This window comes from Poecilia latipinna, unplaced genomic scaffold (assembly GCF_001443285.1).
Source record: "Poecilia latipinna isolate Pla-1442-1.1 unplaced genomic scaffold, P_latipinna-1.0 Scaffold1472, whole genome shotgun sequence".
Taxonomy (NCBI): Eukaryota; Metazoa; Chordata; class Actinopteri; order Cyprinodontiformes; family Poeciliidae; genus Poecilia; species Poecilia latipinna.
Genome location: NW_015114088.1, coordinates 99,945 through 118,728, shown reverse-complemented (window position 1 = coordinate 118,728; position 18,784 = coordinate 99,945). Strand labels below are relative to the sequence as shown.

Below are 18,784 nucleotides of genomic sequence, written 5' to 3'. Positions count from 1 at the left end.
AAAAAATTTAAAAAAAAAAAATTGACCCCTAAACCCCCCCCAAAAAAAAAAAAATAAAAAAAAAAAAATTTAAAAAAAAAAAATTGACCCCTAAACCCCCCCCAAAAAAAAAAAAAAAAAAAAAAAAAAATACGGTACGACTGCCAAACAAACCAGTTATAAAGGTTTAGGAGCTTTAGAAAGTTTACAAATTGATGCGACAGTAAAAGCTTCAGAGGTCTGAGTTTGTTGTTGTTGTTGTTTAATAGTAAAAGATCTCTTTCTGCTTGGCTCCCCTGACTGATGTTTAGCTTTAACCTCTGGTACCAGCTAATCTGGAAAAATGAAATAAAAAAAAAGGAATTATCATATTGTATGCATGTTCTTACAGATATAAAACCTTAGAAAAACATCTCAAAAGTCCTAAACTATCACTATCACAAAGACTTCAGCTGCTAAGTCATGAGTCTTTGGTATCCTTCACCAGCAAAAAAGACAAAACAAAAAAACAAAAACAAAGGTCAAGGTATGATGAGAGCAATGAGAAAAAGATGAAGACATGATGTGTCATCCCAACCCTTTCTACTGCAGTCTAGTGAACACGTCAGTGTGCTGAACATCATGACTCTCCATCCTGACAGGACTCCCACAGTGAGCTCCTCGCAGTCACATGGCTGCTGCAGATTATGATATTGTTGCAGCAGGGAGCTGGAGGAGGAAACAGGTAGCTTAGCTGCTGTTTGTGGGTATTCTCCTGCAGTGACACTGATCAAATTCACAGCTGTTGAGCAGGAAAACGGTGAAACAACAAGGACCCAGAACTTTGCAGATATCCACCTGAAGCTACTGCAGATCGTACTCTGATCCAATAAAATATAGCATTTTTTTAAGCTTTCAAACGTAAAAAGAAAAACAAAAAAAAAAAAACAAGACAAATCTTTTTCTCTTCATAGTTATTTTTCTTCTTTAAAACAATAAATAAAAATACTGAAAATACTGAACCGCAGTTTTCCTGCTGCCTTTCTTTATCTGCCACACATCCTCCTGATCTGCCAACCCATTTGTCCTTTCTCTCATCCTGTCTCGGGTTCCTGGCGCTCAGCGATTGTTCTTGTTATCGCTGAGGAGTGCGCAGGGGCTTTTTGTCAGTGTGTTTGATGAGACGATGGTGAAAAATGAGGCGGGGGGCGGCAATTTATCAGCACTTGAGAGGCACATGGTGGCATTCTGGGCAGAGGGAGGGAAGGTTTTTTTTCTGTATGAGGCCGGGCATGATGAAATGTATGCGATTTCCCCTCCACTGCGTCAGACAGACAGGAGGGAGAATAAATAAGGAGAAAGACAAAGGGGAGGGTCCTTCCCTCTGTCTGCAGAATGAAGCCATTCTTTTATTCCCCTCGCCCCTGCTCCTCTCGCCGTCCATCTAAGCAAATACATAAGATTCACTTTTTATATCCCCATTCTCTTCTCCTTGACATCCAATTTGTTTGTTTTCCAGGAAAAAGATGACAGACTTCCAACAGAAAGTGAATATAAGAAAAAGTGAGAAACTATTTTATCATCCAAAGTTGCCGTGTCAACTTTACCACTTCCCTCCACTTCTTCTTCTTGTTTTTTGTTGTTGTTGTTTTTTGCTTTCCGACCATTTATTTAACTTCATGCTTTGACACTTTCAGCACGTCAGCATGCAGGCAGCAACAATCACCACTGCCACTACAACACAGCTCCTGACCTTTTTGTTGAGTATCCCCTTTGAATCATCTCTCGGCTCAAAACAGATACACAAACACACATGCAACAGAGTCTTCCAGACGTATTTGTGGTCCTTAATATTTTTCCTCTTTGTCACATGACAACCACAAAGGTATTTTATTCGGACGTTATGCTACAGATCAGCACAAAAATAGTGCGAGATTATGAAGTGGAAGGAAAATGATACATTACGAAGGAAATCCTGAAAGGTACGGTGGCCAAATTAGTCAATTCAACACACCAGCTCATTTGAGCTCAGTATAAATACAGCTGTTCAATTTGACCAAATAAGAAAAATAATACTTTACAAAAGTATTAGCAATAGCATACTCTATTTAAAGGAAACGGGCAACTGAATAGTATCATTTAAAAACTGCACAAATGCAAATTAGTGCATAAAAATCAAAGGACGCCAAGAAATGTTAAAAAATGGGTAAAAACAAAAAAAACCATCAGAAAAATGTCTCTAAATCTGCAAAACTGGTAGAAAAGAAAACATGACTTGCAGCTGCTGATGTAGTGAAAGGTACGTTTACAAATTATTAACTCACATAATAATTGGCGCAAATGTGCACGATTCTCTTCAGATTATTATTGGTGAAACCAATTCTGTGAATACGCCTGCAGTCACTGTGCATGTTGTTGCCTGGCTCCATGCTTGTATCTGTCTCCTTTAAACAGGAACACACCAGATATTCACACTTCAAGGCAGCTCCAAGTCAAGACACGAGTTTGGTAGCAAAAAAAAATACCAAAGTGGATGGATGGATGGCGACTCCATCTGTTAATATCTCAAAAAAAAAAAACAAAAAAAAAAAACAATCAAAATGATTTCATCTGAGTGCCAGATGAAGGAGGAGCTCAGGAGAACTGAGACATAAATATACACAAAGAGGTAATAAATCCCAATACAGCCACACTGGCGAGCAAAAGAGAGTGAAATAAGTAATGTTGAAATGAGGTCTAATAAGAAGAAGAAACAGAAGGATGGAGGAAATGCCTGCAGGGATTCTTAAACAGAGAAAAATGGATTCCGGCTTTGATTTTACAATAAAACTGAACAGGAAGCATTTCTTTGTTTTATGGACAGCCAAAGAAGAGGGAGTCACCAGAAAACACATCAACTCAAACAGTTAAACAGGCTTAAATGATGCAAAGAAGCTCAAACTTTTTTTTTTTTCTAGTAAAATACATATAGTAAAATTATTTTGTGTCTTTGTTCTACACCGTGGGATTAGTTTGGGGGTTCACTGAAGCAAATGAAACAGACTGACATCACACAAAACAAGCTGTAACTCCAGGTTTATGAAAGATCAAATTTCAATTTAACCCAAAAAATTAGTTGCCAAACTCTTTGCAATTGAATTTGTAGAGCATTTTAGCATCTTGTGAGGAATGGTGTCAGAACTGCCCCAATAATAATCTTAGTGGTCGTTTTCTGACTGAAAACTTATAATTCAGTTTACTCTCAACCATGTCAAAAGCTGCTTGATTGAAAAATGAAACATTTTTAAGAAAGAAAATAAGTCCAGCTTCCTTCACCTTCATCACTCAGACAGTTACTTTGTAAATAGGGTATGTAAATATGCAACGTAAGGAACTTAGACTGAGGCAGGAAGAGATGGAAGGAGAACCTCAGATGGACCTGATGCTACAGGTGCGTCTGCGACAGATCGACTTTCTGCCGCTTTGTTCTCTGGTTAACACTCAAACAGCCTTGTATCTTCAGCAGCCAGCCATGTCCTTGTGCCACCATAAGTTTTTAATAAGCCTGGTTCCCAGCAGAGCTCATCAACCCCAACCTTGTGCCGAGCGCCTCTCCCAACATTTTCCATGACATTTCAGAAATGTTTCGTAAAGGGCAGTAGAGTTTGTATAACAGCATGAAGCTGATTGAACTAGTCTCCATAATTGAAAGTGAATGGCTTGTGGATGTGCTGAGCTACAGATCAGCATTATGGCCGTTTTCCCCTCTAACTTCTTTCTTCTGAGTTATCCCCCTAGCATGTCGACATGCGTCCAGGCTAAAGATGTCCACATTTTCTCTAAACCACTTGTGAGGTGGCTTCTTCATCACCACATCCCTTAGCAGTATAATCGATTAGGCCATCCTTCATTTAATTGACAGATGCTGCATCTAGTGACCAAAAATGGCTGAATTTGCTTTTCTTTGCTGTTGTTTTCATTTTATCAATAGCCTGTCACTTTGTTTTGTTACATACAGTTAATATTACTACATTTTTCTGCAACTGTCCATATAGCATAGTTACATAGCCATTTGACTTCTTAGTCAGCATAAACAGAATACAAAAGACACCCTCTTCTTCTTTTGACTTGTTTTCTATTTTCTATCATTCTCGTGTTTCTACTTCACTCCATCTTGAAGCATCTCGTTCTTCTCTTTTGTCCTGCTGCTCCACCTTTCAAGTTAGAGCAGCAGGACTAACTTGACTTTTCCGTCTTTGCCTCTGACAAAGACGGAAAAGATTTATCCTCTTCTACCAACCAGGGACGTCCCAGGGTCCAAAGCTGAGCAACACACTGCCTCAAACTTTCTACAGCAATGTATGAAGTCACAGAGGATGACAAGTTTTTCCTTCTGTCTCTGACAGTCTCGTATCATACTGAAGATATTAATGTGTCTGAAATGCGCAAAGAAAAAAAAAAAAGGGCGATGATTCTTTTGTTCTGTGTTGGCGAGTCAAAGGCTCTGTTTTGTTTTGTCAGAAAGTAAATTATGGAGAATTAATGACAGAGTCAGAAGCGAAGGAGGAGTTGGGCTCTAAAATGAATGTAAAACCATTTGCATCCAAGGGAGGGGCCATCTCACAACCAGAACAGTTTTTAAAAGGATTAAAGGTTTACGGTAATTAATTGTTCCTTATGTAATTAGGAAATCAATAAAAATATTAAGCAGATTCACTAAGCTAATTCATTAACTATTTAGCTGTTTAGGCTTAATGGAGAAGCAATGTTGTGCTGAAGGTGAAGTGTCAGAAAGAGCAGGAGCTTGATAAAGAGACAGAGGCCCAAATTCAAGGTATTAAAACCCAAAGTCTAATTTCTTTCAAGCTATGTTTGATATATATAGCATTTTTTATAACAACTGAAGATAACAGTTGATTGATTGGGCAATTAAACAACACTAAATGCCACATATACCGTCCCTTTAAATATTCTGGACAACCTTTCTTTTATATGTGCGCTTACAACAATATTTTAGAACAATAAGCTTGCACGCACTGCTATTCCAACGTTTCCCTGAGCATTAGCACATTTTCTGATTCTTGCCTACGCCTTAATTTGAAACTCGATATTGTTCAGTCACGCTTGTCAGCTGGATGCCGCTGCTAATGTTTGGGTGAGGAACGTGCGACATTACCATAAAGTAAGACCTACACCACACCGTATCAAGCAGCGCGAGGCACGGTACACTGGATCAAATGTGCCTCCAGCATTGTTAAGTGAGTGTGAGGGTAAATATGGGTTATTCATGCCAACTCAGCACAAAGCCTCCCTTCCTGCCTCCAACTCTTTGCAGGGAGACTGATCAAAGCTCCGTCAGAGGATTCACCACATCAGTGAGCTTCCAAGAAGGCGCACACATATCTCCCATTACGTTGCCAGGAGCAGCACGGGGAAAAAAAAATAAAATAAAAAAAAAACACCAAAGAGCACACGCACAGCCTCCCGTGCCAACCAGTGGGTTCGTTTCAGCGTCTCTGCTTCAGACTCGGAAGGTTTGATTCTGAGCATGTTTGAGAATGCTTGGCTTCACGTGGTGAATGATGATTAGACTTTTGAAGGAACTGAGTGAGCTAATGGTCTGCAGCTTTCATCGGTAATAAGGGAGGCAGGGTCAAATTGGGGAGCGCAGCCTGTTATTTCAGATGAGACTCTAAGGATCAAAGGTTCTTCTGAGCTTAACATGCTCTCGCTCTCGCAGCCCGAGCATCTCTGGATAACCTGAGACGTCCTTGGATCACCTTTGCCCCACCCTCACTCCGATAAAAATGCAGGGAAATGCAGAGGGGCTGTCAAAGGCTCTTAAACTCTTAAATCCACCCACCAGGCAGCAGCAGGATGAAGTCGGTTTCTGTTACACAGGCCAAACAGGTGGGAGCTCACAAAACTGAGTTGAGGAAGTGCTGCTTAAAGCTGATTTTGAACATCCCCTGATGAGGCAGATACTCTCTGACTATTTACTCTAAATGCTCGCTATTTTATTTTATTTTATTTATTTATTATTTTCACTTTTTGTTCAAAGAAATAAAAAAATAATAATTCTGACAGAAAATATATCTTTCTCATATTTATCTTCTTCCCATGCAAATTTACTTGGTTCAATCAGCAAATTAGATCGCAATAATTGGTATTTCGGAATACAAACGGAGAATTTACTCTGGGATTTAGGAAAAGTCCTTGATGAGTCACTTGCTGTGGCTGTTTTAGGACTGAAAATCACAGCAGAGACAGAAACCTCCTGCTGAGAATCTTTCTCTTTTTTTTTTTTTTTTAACAGATGTGTGATGTGTAAGGGTGAGAAATCCACACCTTTGAATCCTTTGTCACTTACCTCAGTGTCTAATTCATGTATCGGGAGCTGGGAAGTGTATGCGTAGGTATTCTCTGGAGCGAACGTCAGCCTGTGGGGGAGAAGAGGAGGGTGAGAGAGGAAACAGGAAGAGGCAAAACACTTCAGAAGTTGATCTTGCTCAAATTATATCAACGTTACAAATAAATCTGTGAGATGTAAATGGAAAAAGCTCAGACCTCGCTGCCAACACTTGTGCTCTGAAAAGCATTTCTCCATAATTGCCGACTCTCAGCAACGTTAAGCTTCTCAGTCAAAAAATGCAAGTCCTTGTTTTGTATTTTTTGCTCATCTTTTAGAATTTGTCAAGAAACGTTCAGGCGATCTAATTTTTCTACTTCCTTGGCTTTACCAAACAACTCAGAAGAAAAAAATAGGCAGAAGGAAAAACAGAGGGACCAAAAGAAAGCATGAAAGAAAAGGTTATGGTACTAAGTCTAAAAACCCACTTTTCCAAAATCTACCAGATTGCATAGAAACCCTTCTAAAATGCCTTTGCATGAGTGTAATACAGAACAACAGGCAAACTGTGCAACTGGAGAAAAAGGTTTAAAAGACAGCCTTTGATACATTTAGTCCAGATATCCTCATATGCATCGCCTTAAGTAAACCACACACGTTGCATTAACACACGAATAAAAACTACTCACCCCTTGTGACAGAGGACATCCTAGAAAACGATCACTTAAAAATGCCTAAGTTTTCTTTTGGTTTCCTACGAAACCAAAAGAAGCCAGTTCGTCTGTCGGTTTCTGCCATTTCCTTTTAAGCGTTGTCAAGGAGAAACCACACCCAGCAGCTTCTTAATTAACGCTCTGATGAACACCTTAGTTTTAACGATTCGATGCGAGTTTCTCACAAGTGACTAGTGCGGTGCGAAAGTGCACGTTTCAGTGTTAGATAAACACTCCAGGTGCAATAGAAATGCAGCTGCTACACCTTACAACCTCCTAGGTAAATTATTAAGCATGCACCTTGCAACAGGAGGTGAAGCAGTCTAGGTTACCATTGTTTGCTGTGCCTTCCACACTCCAAAGTTTGACACTGATTTTTTTTTTTATATATATATCCATAAATAATTAAATGATCTTGTCACTGCTTAAAAATGTGCAAAGATGATGTTTTTACTCCTAACAGCCTGTTTTTTCAAAGTGCTTGTAAGAATTTAAATCAGTGTTGCAAACCTACATGCAGAGAAGTTTCGTAACACCGCCTTCAGCGGTGTTTGGTGTTTTTACACTACTCTGTGGCTGGTGGATAAAAACATTTACACATTCATATGCAAAAAGCTGATGTGTTCGTGGCTAAGAGTGCAAACCACACGGGAACAGCTTCTCTGAGCAGAGAGTGCCAGATTATTTTGACAAATCCCTGCATTCTGCACAAAGTAATATATTAACAGGGATTACCATACATAAATATCACTTATTTATATTGTGTAACACAAAAATTTCCGCTAGTTTCCAAAGCTGTTTGAGATCAGGTTGTTATGCAGACTCATGCACAGAATCTTAGCTTAGGAAATAGAAAACGGTTTTACTTTTTACATTCTCTGCTGCATTTTTGGTTCTGTTGGGAAACTTAGGGAATTAAAAACGTTCAGATTAGAGTCAAAATCGACTGGTTTTCAAGAGCTATAGATGTCAATAAACCCAGTAAGGGACCTGCACTTAAACAGAATCAGGAAACTTCTTGTTTGAGTTTGTTTTTCTGTTTTTGCAATAATTGTTTACTATAGTTGGATTAAATTTTTCATTTTATTACTTGATCAATGCAGGAAAATATAATTTAAGAATTTTAAAACACAATTTAAGTTGAAGAATGAATTGCATGTCTAATGCTAAAGTAGCTGGATAACAGCAGGGGACTCCTGCAGTGCAAATATCAAATTTTATGCATTAGTAAATGACTCATTACAGCAAAAAGAAATGGTATGCATAAGCAGAAATGGTGTGCATAAGCAACTCATTATGCATAAGAGTTGCTTATGCATAAAGGACGACCGGAAAAATGTTTCAATAATAGCAAATATCCTAAAGTAGGTAAATAATCTAATACAGTGTGAGTGATTGTTTCTGTGTCTGACAGAAAATTGACTCAATGCAGCTTAAAATCACAATTTTCTAGCCAGAGTTTCTGGCAATGTGGAGAAACAGAGGTAAACAGATCTTTGGCTGTTTAGCAAAACTTTATGTAAATTCTAGTGACACATGCATTTGCACTGAGTAAAGGTTTGGTCCAGTCGCCTGGGGCGGGTCATTATCCTCCATCACCACCAAAGCCCTGCAGCCACCTGCTCCACTCCCTCCACCACTTCTATACGCATCCATCAGCTCCTCAAGGAGTTTCCTCCCTCTGAGATTCACCTTACCAAACTTTTTTTCTGTTTTGTTTTAAAAACCAGATCCTTTCATCACTCACTATTCAAACTTTCTCCTGCTTCCCATGGCTCTCTGTCATATCCACCCCTTGGCTACGCTTAGGTCTCTTTCCAGCTCTCCTCCCAACTCTCAGTGGAGGCCCACAGTCCAGTGGCAAAGGTAGCAGAATGTCAGACAGCCATATATTAACATTCAGACAGCCTCGGGGCCCGAAGGTGAGCTCCACTCTAAATCAGTCAGGTTCTCCAGGCACATTCAGAAAGACTTACACATCCCAACCAGTGGCTGGCACACAAGGAGCTGTGGTGTCAGTCTTCATGGATGTTTTCCCTTGTTGGTTTAGTGAAATAACTCTTTTACAGCTGAGAGAGTTTCTCTCTGTCGCTGCGTTTCTTTTCAAGCCCATCCATTCTGTTTAAATCCCGCTGACCATTCTGTGTCGTCCAAACAGATGGGACAAACTGGACTAACCAAAGCCATGAGGGACCCAGACACAAGCATTTAGCTCAAATTAATAAATCAGATTACACAATCTCACAAGAACACCAAATAGCATCCCTCAATCTGAAGATGACATGGCAAGATATTCCTTTTTTTTCCTCCTTGAAAAGATCTGGAATCGGTATCTGTCCTTCTGTAAATTATTATTTTGCCGTAATTCCAGACAATGCAAATGTCAAGTCCAGTCAGATTTATTTATATACATGTAAAAGTGAATGAGTTGTCCAAAGTGCTTTGCATATTAAAAGCTTAAGCAGACTTAAGTTGATCAGCAGTTTGAGAAACTTTGACTTTCAAAGGCAGGGTGTACCAGAGCTTAGTGTCTATCAAACGAAAGACTCTGTAATCTCTGATATTTAGTCTTGATCTGATAGTCTCTGACCTGTTGATCCAAAAGTCCTTGCCAGGTTGTAAGAGTGAAGAGGATCAGATAAGTAGCATGGCGCCAAAGCCATTCAGACTTTTTAAAGCACTACAAATTTAAGCTGCGTCCTGTAATAAATGGAAACCCAATCCAAGGTTTTTAATACAGGGGCGATGTTATTGAGCCTTCTGCTTCCAGTCAGGAGTTGCAGTTGTTCCAGCTACTTGCAGTAATGTAACCAAGACGTAATAAATGTATGGATTACAACCTCAAACTGGTCAGAAGGAATGTAGGATGCAAGCCTTAAAAACTTTGCGAGGTCATTTGTTCACTATCCATCCATCCATTTTCTGTACACCCTTGTCCCTTAATGGGGTCGGGAGGTGCTGGTGCCCATCTCCAGCTAACGTTCCAGGCAAGAGGCGGGTTACACCCTGGACAGGTCGCCAGTCTGTCGCAGCATTTGTTCACTACTGTTCTCTAAAAAACCTACACAGAACAGCTGGTTATGTTATGTTATGTTATGTTATGTTATGTTATGTTATGTTATGTTATGTTATGTTATGTTATGTTATGTTATGTTATGTTATGTTATGTTATGGATGGACTGAGATAAAACTGCAAACATTACAACTATATCACAATTGGGTGACTTTAGAAATTAATTGGTTGCGCAAGATTTAACTTTGTGGTGTTGGAGTGAAGGGGACTGAGTACAAATGCACAGTGAAAACAAAAAGTCATCATGGAAGTTTAATGTGTCGCACAACACCACGATAAAATACAATAAAAGGTGTGGTTGTACTTGAACAAAACACCCTTGCAAGGCATTGGAAATGTACAGATTTGCCTTTACAGTTTGCCTAATGAAAAATTGTTGATCTGAGTAGGAATGATGAATACTAACTACCGTTCGTTAACAAAGGCAAAGTGTAGCTTGTAACGAGGCCCAGATTTACTTCAGGAGAAACTCTAACCAAAAAATTAAACAGATACAAGTCGGCAAACAAAACCTTGGGCAATATGGAGACTGGAGGCAAACTCTTCAAATTTTAATCTACAGCACAGCAACAATGTGAGGCAAATTATCTGACACCCCCGTAGCCGAGAGACGGAAAGAAAGAAAGAAACGGTGGGTGGATGGATGGATGGATGGATGTGGAAAAGCAAGAAGCATTAAGTAAAGAAGAACAAAGTGGTGGGGAATGCCAGTTGGTTAAAGAAATTGATTATCACTAAAAACAAGCCACTCATTGAAATAGTTCTGATACTCACACACTCACACTGATATGCACACAAAAACCTGTTTTTTCTGTTCAACAGTGTACAGTGTGATAATGTAAATTCCTGCATCCGTGCACTATAGCATCCCCACCCCTAAAATAATAAACCCAGAAATCATCCTTCCCTCAGATATATTTTAGATTTTAATAACTACACAAAATACGCATCAGCAATATCTCCCCTATAGCCGCCCAAAAGCACTGTGCGCTTCCTTCCTCTCCTCAATCTCTTTTATTCTGTGCATGCAGGCTCTCCGTTGCCCATCACTCACATTGAAATTCCATCTGTTTTTGCAATCTGGGAGCGCAGCTGTAGAGCTTTTACGTTTCCCCACTCAGTGCAAAGGGGGATGTGTTGAAACCCAAAGTGGAGACTTTGAAAGTTGCACACGTGCTGAAATCAGCCCTGCAGGACTATGAGGGCTGCAGTGTTTCACTGCTGGCTCCTCCACAGCTTTCTGAAGACAGTTTGTGTCCAGTGTAAATCTGTATCACAGAAGTCAAAAAAAAAAACTTCCCAGACATCAGCCAGTCGGGAAGCTACAAACTTTTTTTTTTTTTTTCCCACCCCACATCCTGCATAACTGATTTAACAGAAATGGAAGACAAATGGAGAAGAAAGAGCATAATTAGGGACTTCCACCTTGAACAAAGCACTCAGACATTGAGGAGAGTCTCCTCAGAGTCCCATTAGGAATGGATGTGTTCCCATCAGAGTGTGGAGGAGGAGAGCTTCGGACAGTAATGGATTCGAACCTGGAAATAAGCAGTTATAGACAAACCCACGGTACAGCGTAAACAAACACAGCTTCCTGAAAACACTGCCTGTGTGAATTTCTGACTTATTGTTCATCTGAGATCAACACAAAGAAGTCCATGACTGTGAAATCTTTACACAGCAGTTCAACTTTTTTCAAAGATCCTTAATTGGGTTTACTTTAGGCCTGGACTTTGACTAGGTCATTACGCTACATGAGTACAAAACCATTCAACTGAGCTCTGGCTGCATGTTTAGGCAGAGCCAGATAATCATCACAGGGTTTGCCAGGCTGGGACCGTTGCTCACTCTGGAGAGGCCAACAACTCGTAAGCGCCAGAACCACATCCGTTTTGGGGGTTTTTCTCCAAATTAGAAAAATCCGAATGTTTTTTCTTTTTTTTCTTTTTTTTTTGCATAACCAAAGCAACAGTGAGTGTGTGAGCTTTTCATTGTAACCATGTTCCTTCTGCCACAATACGGAGGACCTTTCTACAGCCAAGAGTTAACTGAATGCTATTAGTGACTAATACTCAAAGCGTAGTTTGATGAAATGCTTTTAAAAAAATATTGTCCTGCAGTTGAAACAAACAAACAAACAAGTTCTCCTCATCAGAAAAAAGCACCGATAGAAAACAGCCTGCTCCACTGAGAATAGATTAAGGATTGGAACTGTAATGTTGTTCCCTGAACGTCTCATCCTTCAGTTTAGAAGAAAAGTCTGAATGTTCTCAAAGTGCTAATTTTCTTCCTATAACTATTAGGCTGGTACAGCTACAGCCTGCATCTATTACAACAGCCTTTCAGATTATTTTCATTTTCTGCTGAAGCGAGTGGCTGGCCAGCTAATCACTAGTGAAGCAATCTGAAGTAAGTTTGTCAGGGAACATTAGCTTGAAGAAAATTAGCTTTCTGACAGACTGCTGTGTATTAGAGCCCTTAAGTGACTTTAGTGGTGAAGGGAGGAAGCAGGAAGGCGTGGCTCTGTGGTGTATGTGAACACGTGTGTCTGGCAAAAAGTCTAAATCAAGAGCGATCATCTAACTGGAGGGCTGCACAGCAATGACCCAATGTCCCACCTTTAAGAGAAATGGATTCAAAGAAGAGAACAAGTGAGATGAAGAGCACTTGTTCATTTTCAGAGTAATGCTCTTTTCAGTGGAGTAGAGTAAAATAATATAAAAAATATTGTATAAACGCTGAAATAGGCATCTTGAAGTTAAGTGGAAGTCTAATGCTAAAGGCTAAAAAAGGTAAAATCCAGTCCCAGACAACTGAGAAGCAGAAATAGTGAAAAAGTATGTATATGTGTCATTTAGAAAGCTACCAGCGCTTTAAAAGAACTGGTTTGGTTTTCCAAAGTCCTACCACCAGTCATCAGTGACTTAAGTTAAGCGTCTAATCAACATAAAGTTGCCTCTCTTGTGACGTTTTCATAGAGAGTCAAACCACACGGATCGTATTTATCTTAATAAATCAACGTCTAAACAACAAGTGTTGTTTGTGAACGTTATTCAGTTGATCTGTCATCTGTAAACAGGATTTATTAACACCACCTGGTGACATGAGGCAGCGAGTCTGAAACGTTGTTAATGGAAAATATCATCTGCAGCTTCATGCTGCTCTTTGGCGGGTGATATCAAAACAAAATGAGAGCTTGTGTTACTCTACTGCTAATTTGGCAGTTTTATGCCGTTGTTTTGTCTTAAATTAAAATAAATAATTAAAATAAAACTATTAGGAGGCTTTCCCATTTCACTTTTGACGGGTTGCTGGTCTCCATAAATTGGTTTCTGACTGAAGAGCTTCTTGAGGAGTGATGCTTAGAAAGAACCGGTGCATTGCTAGAACCTGCAGCGATAGAAACACAAACAGCTGGTGCAAAGCAAAAACCAGTTTACCACTCGAAGCTGTTTGATGAAAAATTGGCCAAAGATCACAAACTGTCAGTTCCAGACTCTGAATGTCCTTCATGAAGCCATCTTCATCAGACAGAGGTAGTTTTAGACTGGAATTGTCTAAAACTAATTTTTGGGCTTCTCACCAATGAGTCCTTTCTTTGTGCTTCTAATTCTATTTTGTGGATTTCTTTGGAGGCTGTTGGTCTTTAATTACATTTTTGATGAACAGCCTGCATGCAGCTTACAATAATAAGCTTGGCGTTTGTTCTTTTTTTTGTTTTTTTTCTCTTTTCCCAGTGTCCTTCGTTTGCATTTTGAAGCTCTGCCCTGCTCCTGGTTGTGATTCAGCAGCTGAAACGCAAACACTTGTAACTTTTCTTCTTTTGTCTTAAGATTTTAAGCAGCAGTTTGAGTATTTGCGTGATTTAGTATCTCCACAATTCGTGAAAACTCTTACCCAATTGTTTGACTGCTATCGTGTTAATCGATTAATACAATCAATCAGATGTAATTCCGGATAGAGATTAGGTCCAACATCCTGGCTAAATTATGAACAAAATGGTCCACTTTGTGTAGAGGAACATATTCGTGTAGCAAACAGAAGGCTTTTCACTAATAAAAAAAAAAAAAACACTGCGAACTGTGCTTTTTCGAGGTTGGTAGTAAATCTGTCCCTATAAGGTTATCTATAGAAACAACACAACAGGGCTTCACATCAGTTTGGCTAATTGCATTCACAAATCACACGGTAAGTGAGTCACGCCTCGCATGATGGCAACATAACGTCGCTCGATGACGCCGAGACGCTGCAGAGTTCCGAGGCGTTTCGATTCATCACTTTAGATCTGACACGATGCGAGCTTCCCCCTGTCTGCCCCTCCACTTGTTACTCTCGCTGCCGTGACGAATGCAGAGGTTCGGGCCGAGGCAGATGTCTGCTTGTCTTTAACGTCCCTCACATGTTCAAGCGTGAGACGCCGAGGTAGTGTGAGAATTTAATGGGGTGGGGGAGCACAACTGAGACGGGGTGTGAATTGGCTCCCCGCATGTGTGTGAGTGAGTGTTTTTAGTGGATCCTCTATATTCTGCTGCAGTGCATTCACACATCAGCCTTCACTGCAGACTAACACCATGATGTCATCTTTCCCTTTCAACTTTCTGAATCCCTCCAGCCGTGGATGGTCGGGTTTATCTTATTCTGGGGTGAGAGGAATTTATTAGAAAAAGGAGAGAGATTAAAAAATATTTTTAAAAAAAAGTTATTTAGTTATTTTTTTTCCTGCTATTCATCTAGAATCATTCCGAATGTGAAATATCCTCAATGCAAAGAAGGAACATTACCTGCTCACAACCTTGATAAGATATGAATACATTATTCAAATAAAGGCATTTGCATAATTTCATACAAATAAATCAAATAAAGTCCTGCATGAGAAACTGTATGATAACAGAATATTGGAGGAAAAAGATTCATAATCTTTTCATAAAACTCAAGATATAAGCTTAAAAAGTCTCAAAACAGTATAATTTTATAACATAATAGACTGTTGTGCAGATGGAGGGATGGGTGGATGCTTATTTTGTACAACAATCTAATTTTTGGTTAGAAACTAAATCAGCGGTGTGAAACCTGTGGCTGCAAGTTGCTCTTTGGACCTTCCACAATAACATTACCTAAAAATGAAAAGGAACCAGAAAATGTCTGCAATATCTGCATTGATTTCCCACAAATAAGGACATTAAAAGTGCCAGTAATATGTTTTGTGATATGTTTTCCAAGTCATTAGGTTGGAACTTATGTATTTTTTTTCTTTAAAAAATTAATCATCTTTTATGTTCTTTTAGTCCTAAATATATAAATAAAACATTGGCACTTTAAAGTAGATATTTGTTTAAAAATGTCCCGTTTTTCATGTGTGACGTTCGCTGGTCTAAATTTGTTTTATTTGGCTGTCCTGAGAGCAAAATGGCCCTTTTGGTTGTAAAGGCTGCAGACCTCTGAACTAGATGTACACACGAACTTTAAATAAATGATAAAATCCCAGATTTAATAAATAAATGACTCCACAAGTCCACAAATCACTATGTCACAGCAGGATTTTAGCTGACTGGTGGTAGGTCTAGAAATTCATCTGGAGCTTTCAATGATGCTTGCAGGCTGGATTCGATCCTAATCTTAAATAAAAACGTGTTTAAAACAGTTGAAAAATGCTGCGGTCGTAAGTTCATGACTGCATTCACTAAAATACCAAATTTCTTCTTTATGATCTCATAAGTACACGTGATATAACGTCGCCTCTGTTCATGAATAATTAAAAAAATAACATTACAGCAGAGCGGTTTGCTAAATCACACTAACGTGGCACCATTTTGTTGCTAAATGCAGCAACTTTTCATTTCAGTCACTGCTCTCCCCACGTCTCTCCATCCCCAGTGTTTAATTCAGATTTAACAAACCTGGAGCTGGTAGGAATTTGGTTAAGGCATTGAAAAAAATCAATCTTGTTATACATTTATGGATCTTGTAAAAATTAAATCAGGGCAACAATATTAAGATATTTTATTTCCGAAACACATTTGTAAACAAAACCAAACTAGCAAATATAGACTTCTTAGTGGAGGATCAAGTGAAATTTGGATGAAAATGAAATGATGTGAGGATGCATGATGGCATCCAAATGAACAGCTGTAAGACCTTTAGCCAACTAAAAGAACAACTAAAAAAAACAAAACGCAAATGCTGTCAGTCCTCCTAGTAAAGCCTTCAAATCTGCATGAAAATATAAAGATTACTCAATAAAAAACAATTTATTTTTATATTTCTCCCCATGCAAAAGCCTTCCATTCCTCTTACACACCCCTGCAGAAGTTCAAGCAGGATCCGCTCCGGCTTCACTGACTTATCTAACAACCTGTGGGGCTCTGCTGTGCATAACCTTGTGATGAACCACAATGCTATATCTGACAACATAAAGATGCATAAAAGTAAGCGTCAGCACACAAGGGGAGCTCTCTCAGCCTGTTATTTTTCCTTGGAAGGTTCCAGCATTTGTATTGAAGTGTTGTGACTGAGCTTTGAAAAATGCCGAAGAACTAAAATGTGACACAAACTCGAGCGTGACCTCGGCACTCGTCTTAGCCGGATCCGTCCTGGTGTTTATTTTCTTTGAAATCAGTTGGAACAGAAACATAAGAGGCAGGGGAAAAAAAAAAAAAAAAAAAAGATTGTGTCAAACAGAGAAACAGCTGGACACAGAAAAGTTAAAGACGAGGCCACTAGTGGTCGGATGGAGGAAGGTGAAAATGTCCCCGACTCTCTCTGATGTTTACATCTGATGAGATAAACCCTCCCTATCGTTTTGGTGGTGGTTGTATGTGTGGGAGCGATGGGGGGGGGCGGGGGCTACTACTGCAGCTCCACTTGGAAAAAATAAAAAATAAATAAAAGAGCCACGCACGATTCTGAGATGTGTGCTTCAGCTCGTGTTTCCTGTGTGGAAACAGCAGAAGCAGAGCACAACCTAGTGGCACACAGAGAAACAACCTGAGGAGGCTGGGATGAACCTTGGCAAGTCGTTTACTTTTCATAAGAACAGCAGCTCTTTGAGAGTTTTGTTTAGTAAAATGCAGAGACTTTTAACTGTGTGTGTGTTTTTGGGTCAAATCTGGCCAAAACTATTATGGCTCATTTACTGCTTGTACACAACATTATAGGGGTCCCAGCATTCACTGGGCAGGAGATCAACTCGCTTTGAACTAGGCAGTATGGAGAAAACACTTTAAAAAAAGTCCTAAGCATCTTAACTGCCACCAGCAGGCAGCAATTCAATTTAAGTTTCCTCTTCGTAAACCTTTTGTTGACACTTAAAATAAATCTCCAACTTGATGCATAGATTTACATTCGGTACTTTTCAACATGTCTAAATAATATTACTGCAGAATATTAAAAATATTTAAATTTGGATAGAAAAAAGTTGTGTATGTTGCTGAAAACGTAGCTGCTGTTGAGATGAATCTGTTGTCACTCCTGTAAAAAATAAATAAGTCCAAAATTTACTGCAGATTATCAGACTAAAACATTTTTTTGAAAATTCAACTGATAATTGCAGTTCAGTGAAATTATACAGTTTAAACTAATGGCTATTTTAAACAAAATCACCTGTGCAACACCAGACAGTTGATAAATTAGATCCAATCTAAGAAAAAGGCAACTATATGTTGATTTTAATATACAATTTAAATTTGCCAGTTAGTACATTTTCATGAACCTAATTGATAACCCTTTGTCTTTTCAAACACTCAAACTATTTTGAATAAAAACGTGGCTGACTTTACCAGTGAGATTACTTTTACAATCAACAGTTTGATGCTGCTCATTCGCGTCAAAATCAATACAGAGCCATTTTCATCTCCCCAAGTTGGACCACAAATTCACACAGCAGCGGTGTAGAAACACATTTCGCCTCTCCCCTTCCGGCAGAGGCTCTCCTAAACCAAGACCACAACAGGGAGCTGCAGCTAGAAGCTTGAAACGCCCAAAAGGCGGCAGAAAAGGGACCTGTAGTCGACGAGGCATCCGTTCTCAAATAACAAGTAATTATGGAGAAGCTCATTTATCTCAGCAAGTCACCAGGTCTGAAGTGTGCTAAGCTCTCAGCATTGGAGCCAGAATAGCTCTCCGTATCATGTCGCACTCGCCCCTGTAACGTGGGATCTTATTGTCTCAGAGTGTTAGCACAATCTGTGTATTTGTGGTGGAGTGTAAAAGATCCACACGGGACTGGGGATGTTGAGCACACACGCTCCTTCCTCTTCTACAAGCCTCCCAGGCCCTGCTACTGAAAAGCTCGGCACAGCGTGACGCTCACACCGCCTCCCCTCTCAGCGGCACGCCGTTACACAAGAAATGAGCAAGACGTGCCCGCCGAAGCAGCGTTCTGCCTCACAACTGAGGCGCGCTTACAGCAAGGCATGTCGCTGTGACGTGTCAGACCTGGCTAACCCCTGCAGTGTTTGTGCACAGGGTACCTGTCTGATGGGCTCAGGTACCCGGTAGCGGCAGCACAAGTGTGTCAGGCGGACAGCGGCGTCCAGGCTGATTCTGTGACCCACGGAGACGTAAACAGGCTTGGAGCTCTTGTCGCAGCTTCTCAGCGCCTGAAAATAAAGAACAAATATCTCCCGTAAATGTTCAGCAGCCATCTCTCTGCGACGTTGATTATCCCTAAAGTAATTTGACTTCCAACTGGGTGGCTGTGTTTTGACGTGAACC

General features: G+C 39.8%; 1 protein-coding gene across 2 annotated transcripts in view; it reads right to left on the bottom strand.

Annotated features, from left to right (window-relative positions):
* Positions 1-18,784, bottom strand: part of LOC106962916 (endonuclease V) — a 70,051-nt gene that overhangs the window by 40,122 nt on the left and 11,145 nt on the right. For both annotated transcript variants that reach the window (XM_015057568.1, XM_015057567.1), the window contains exons 7-8: positions 18,541-18,669; positions 6,308-6,377 (exon numbers count right to left, since the gene is read on the bottom strand). In XM_015057568.1, coding sequence (XP_014913054.1) covers positions 6,321-6,377; positions 18,541-18,669 — 186 coding nt within the window. In that variant the 3' untranslated portion in view covers positions 6,308-6,320. The remainder of the gene's footprint in view (positions 1-6,307; positions 6,378-18,540; positions 18,670-18,784) is intronic.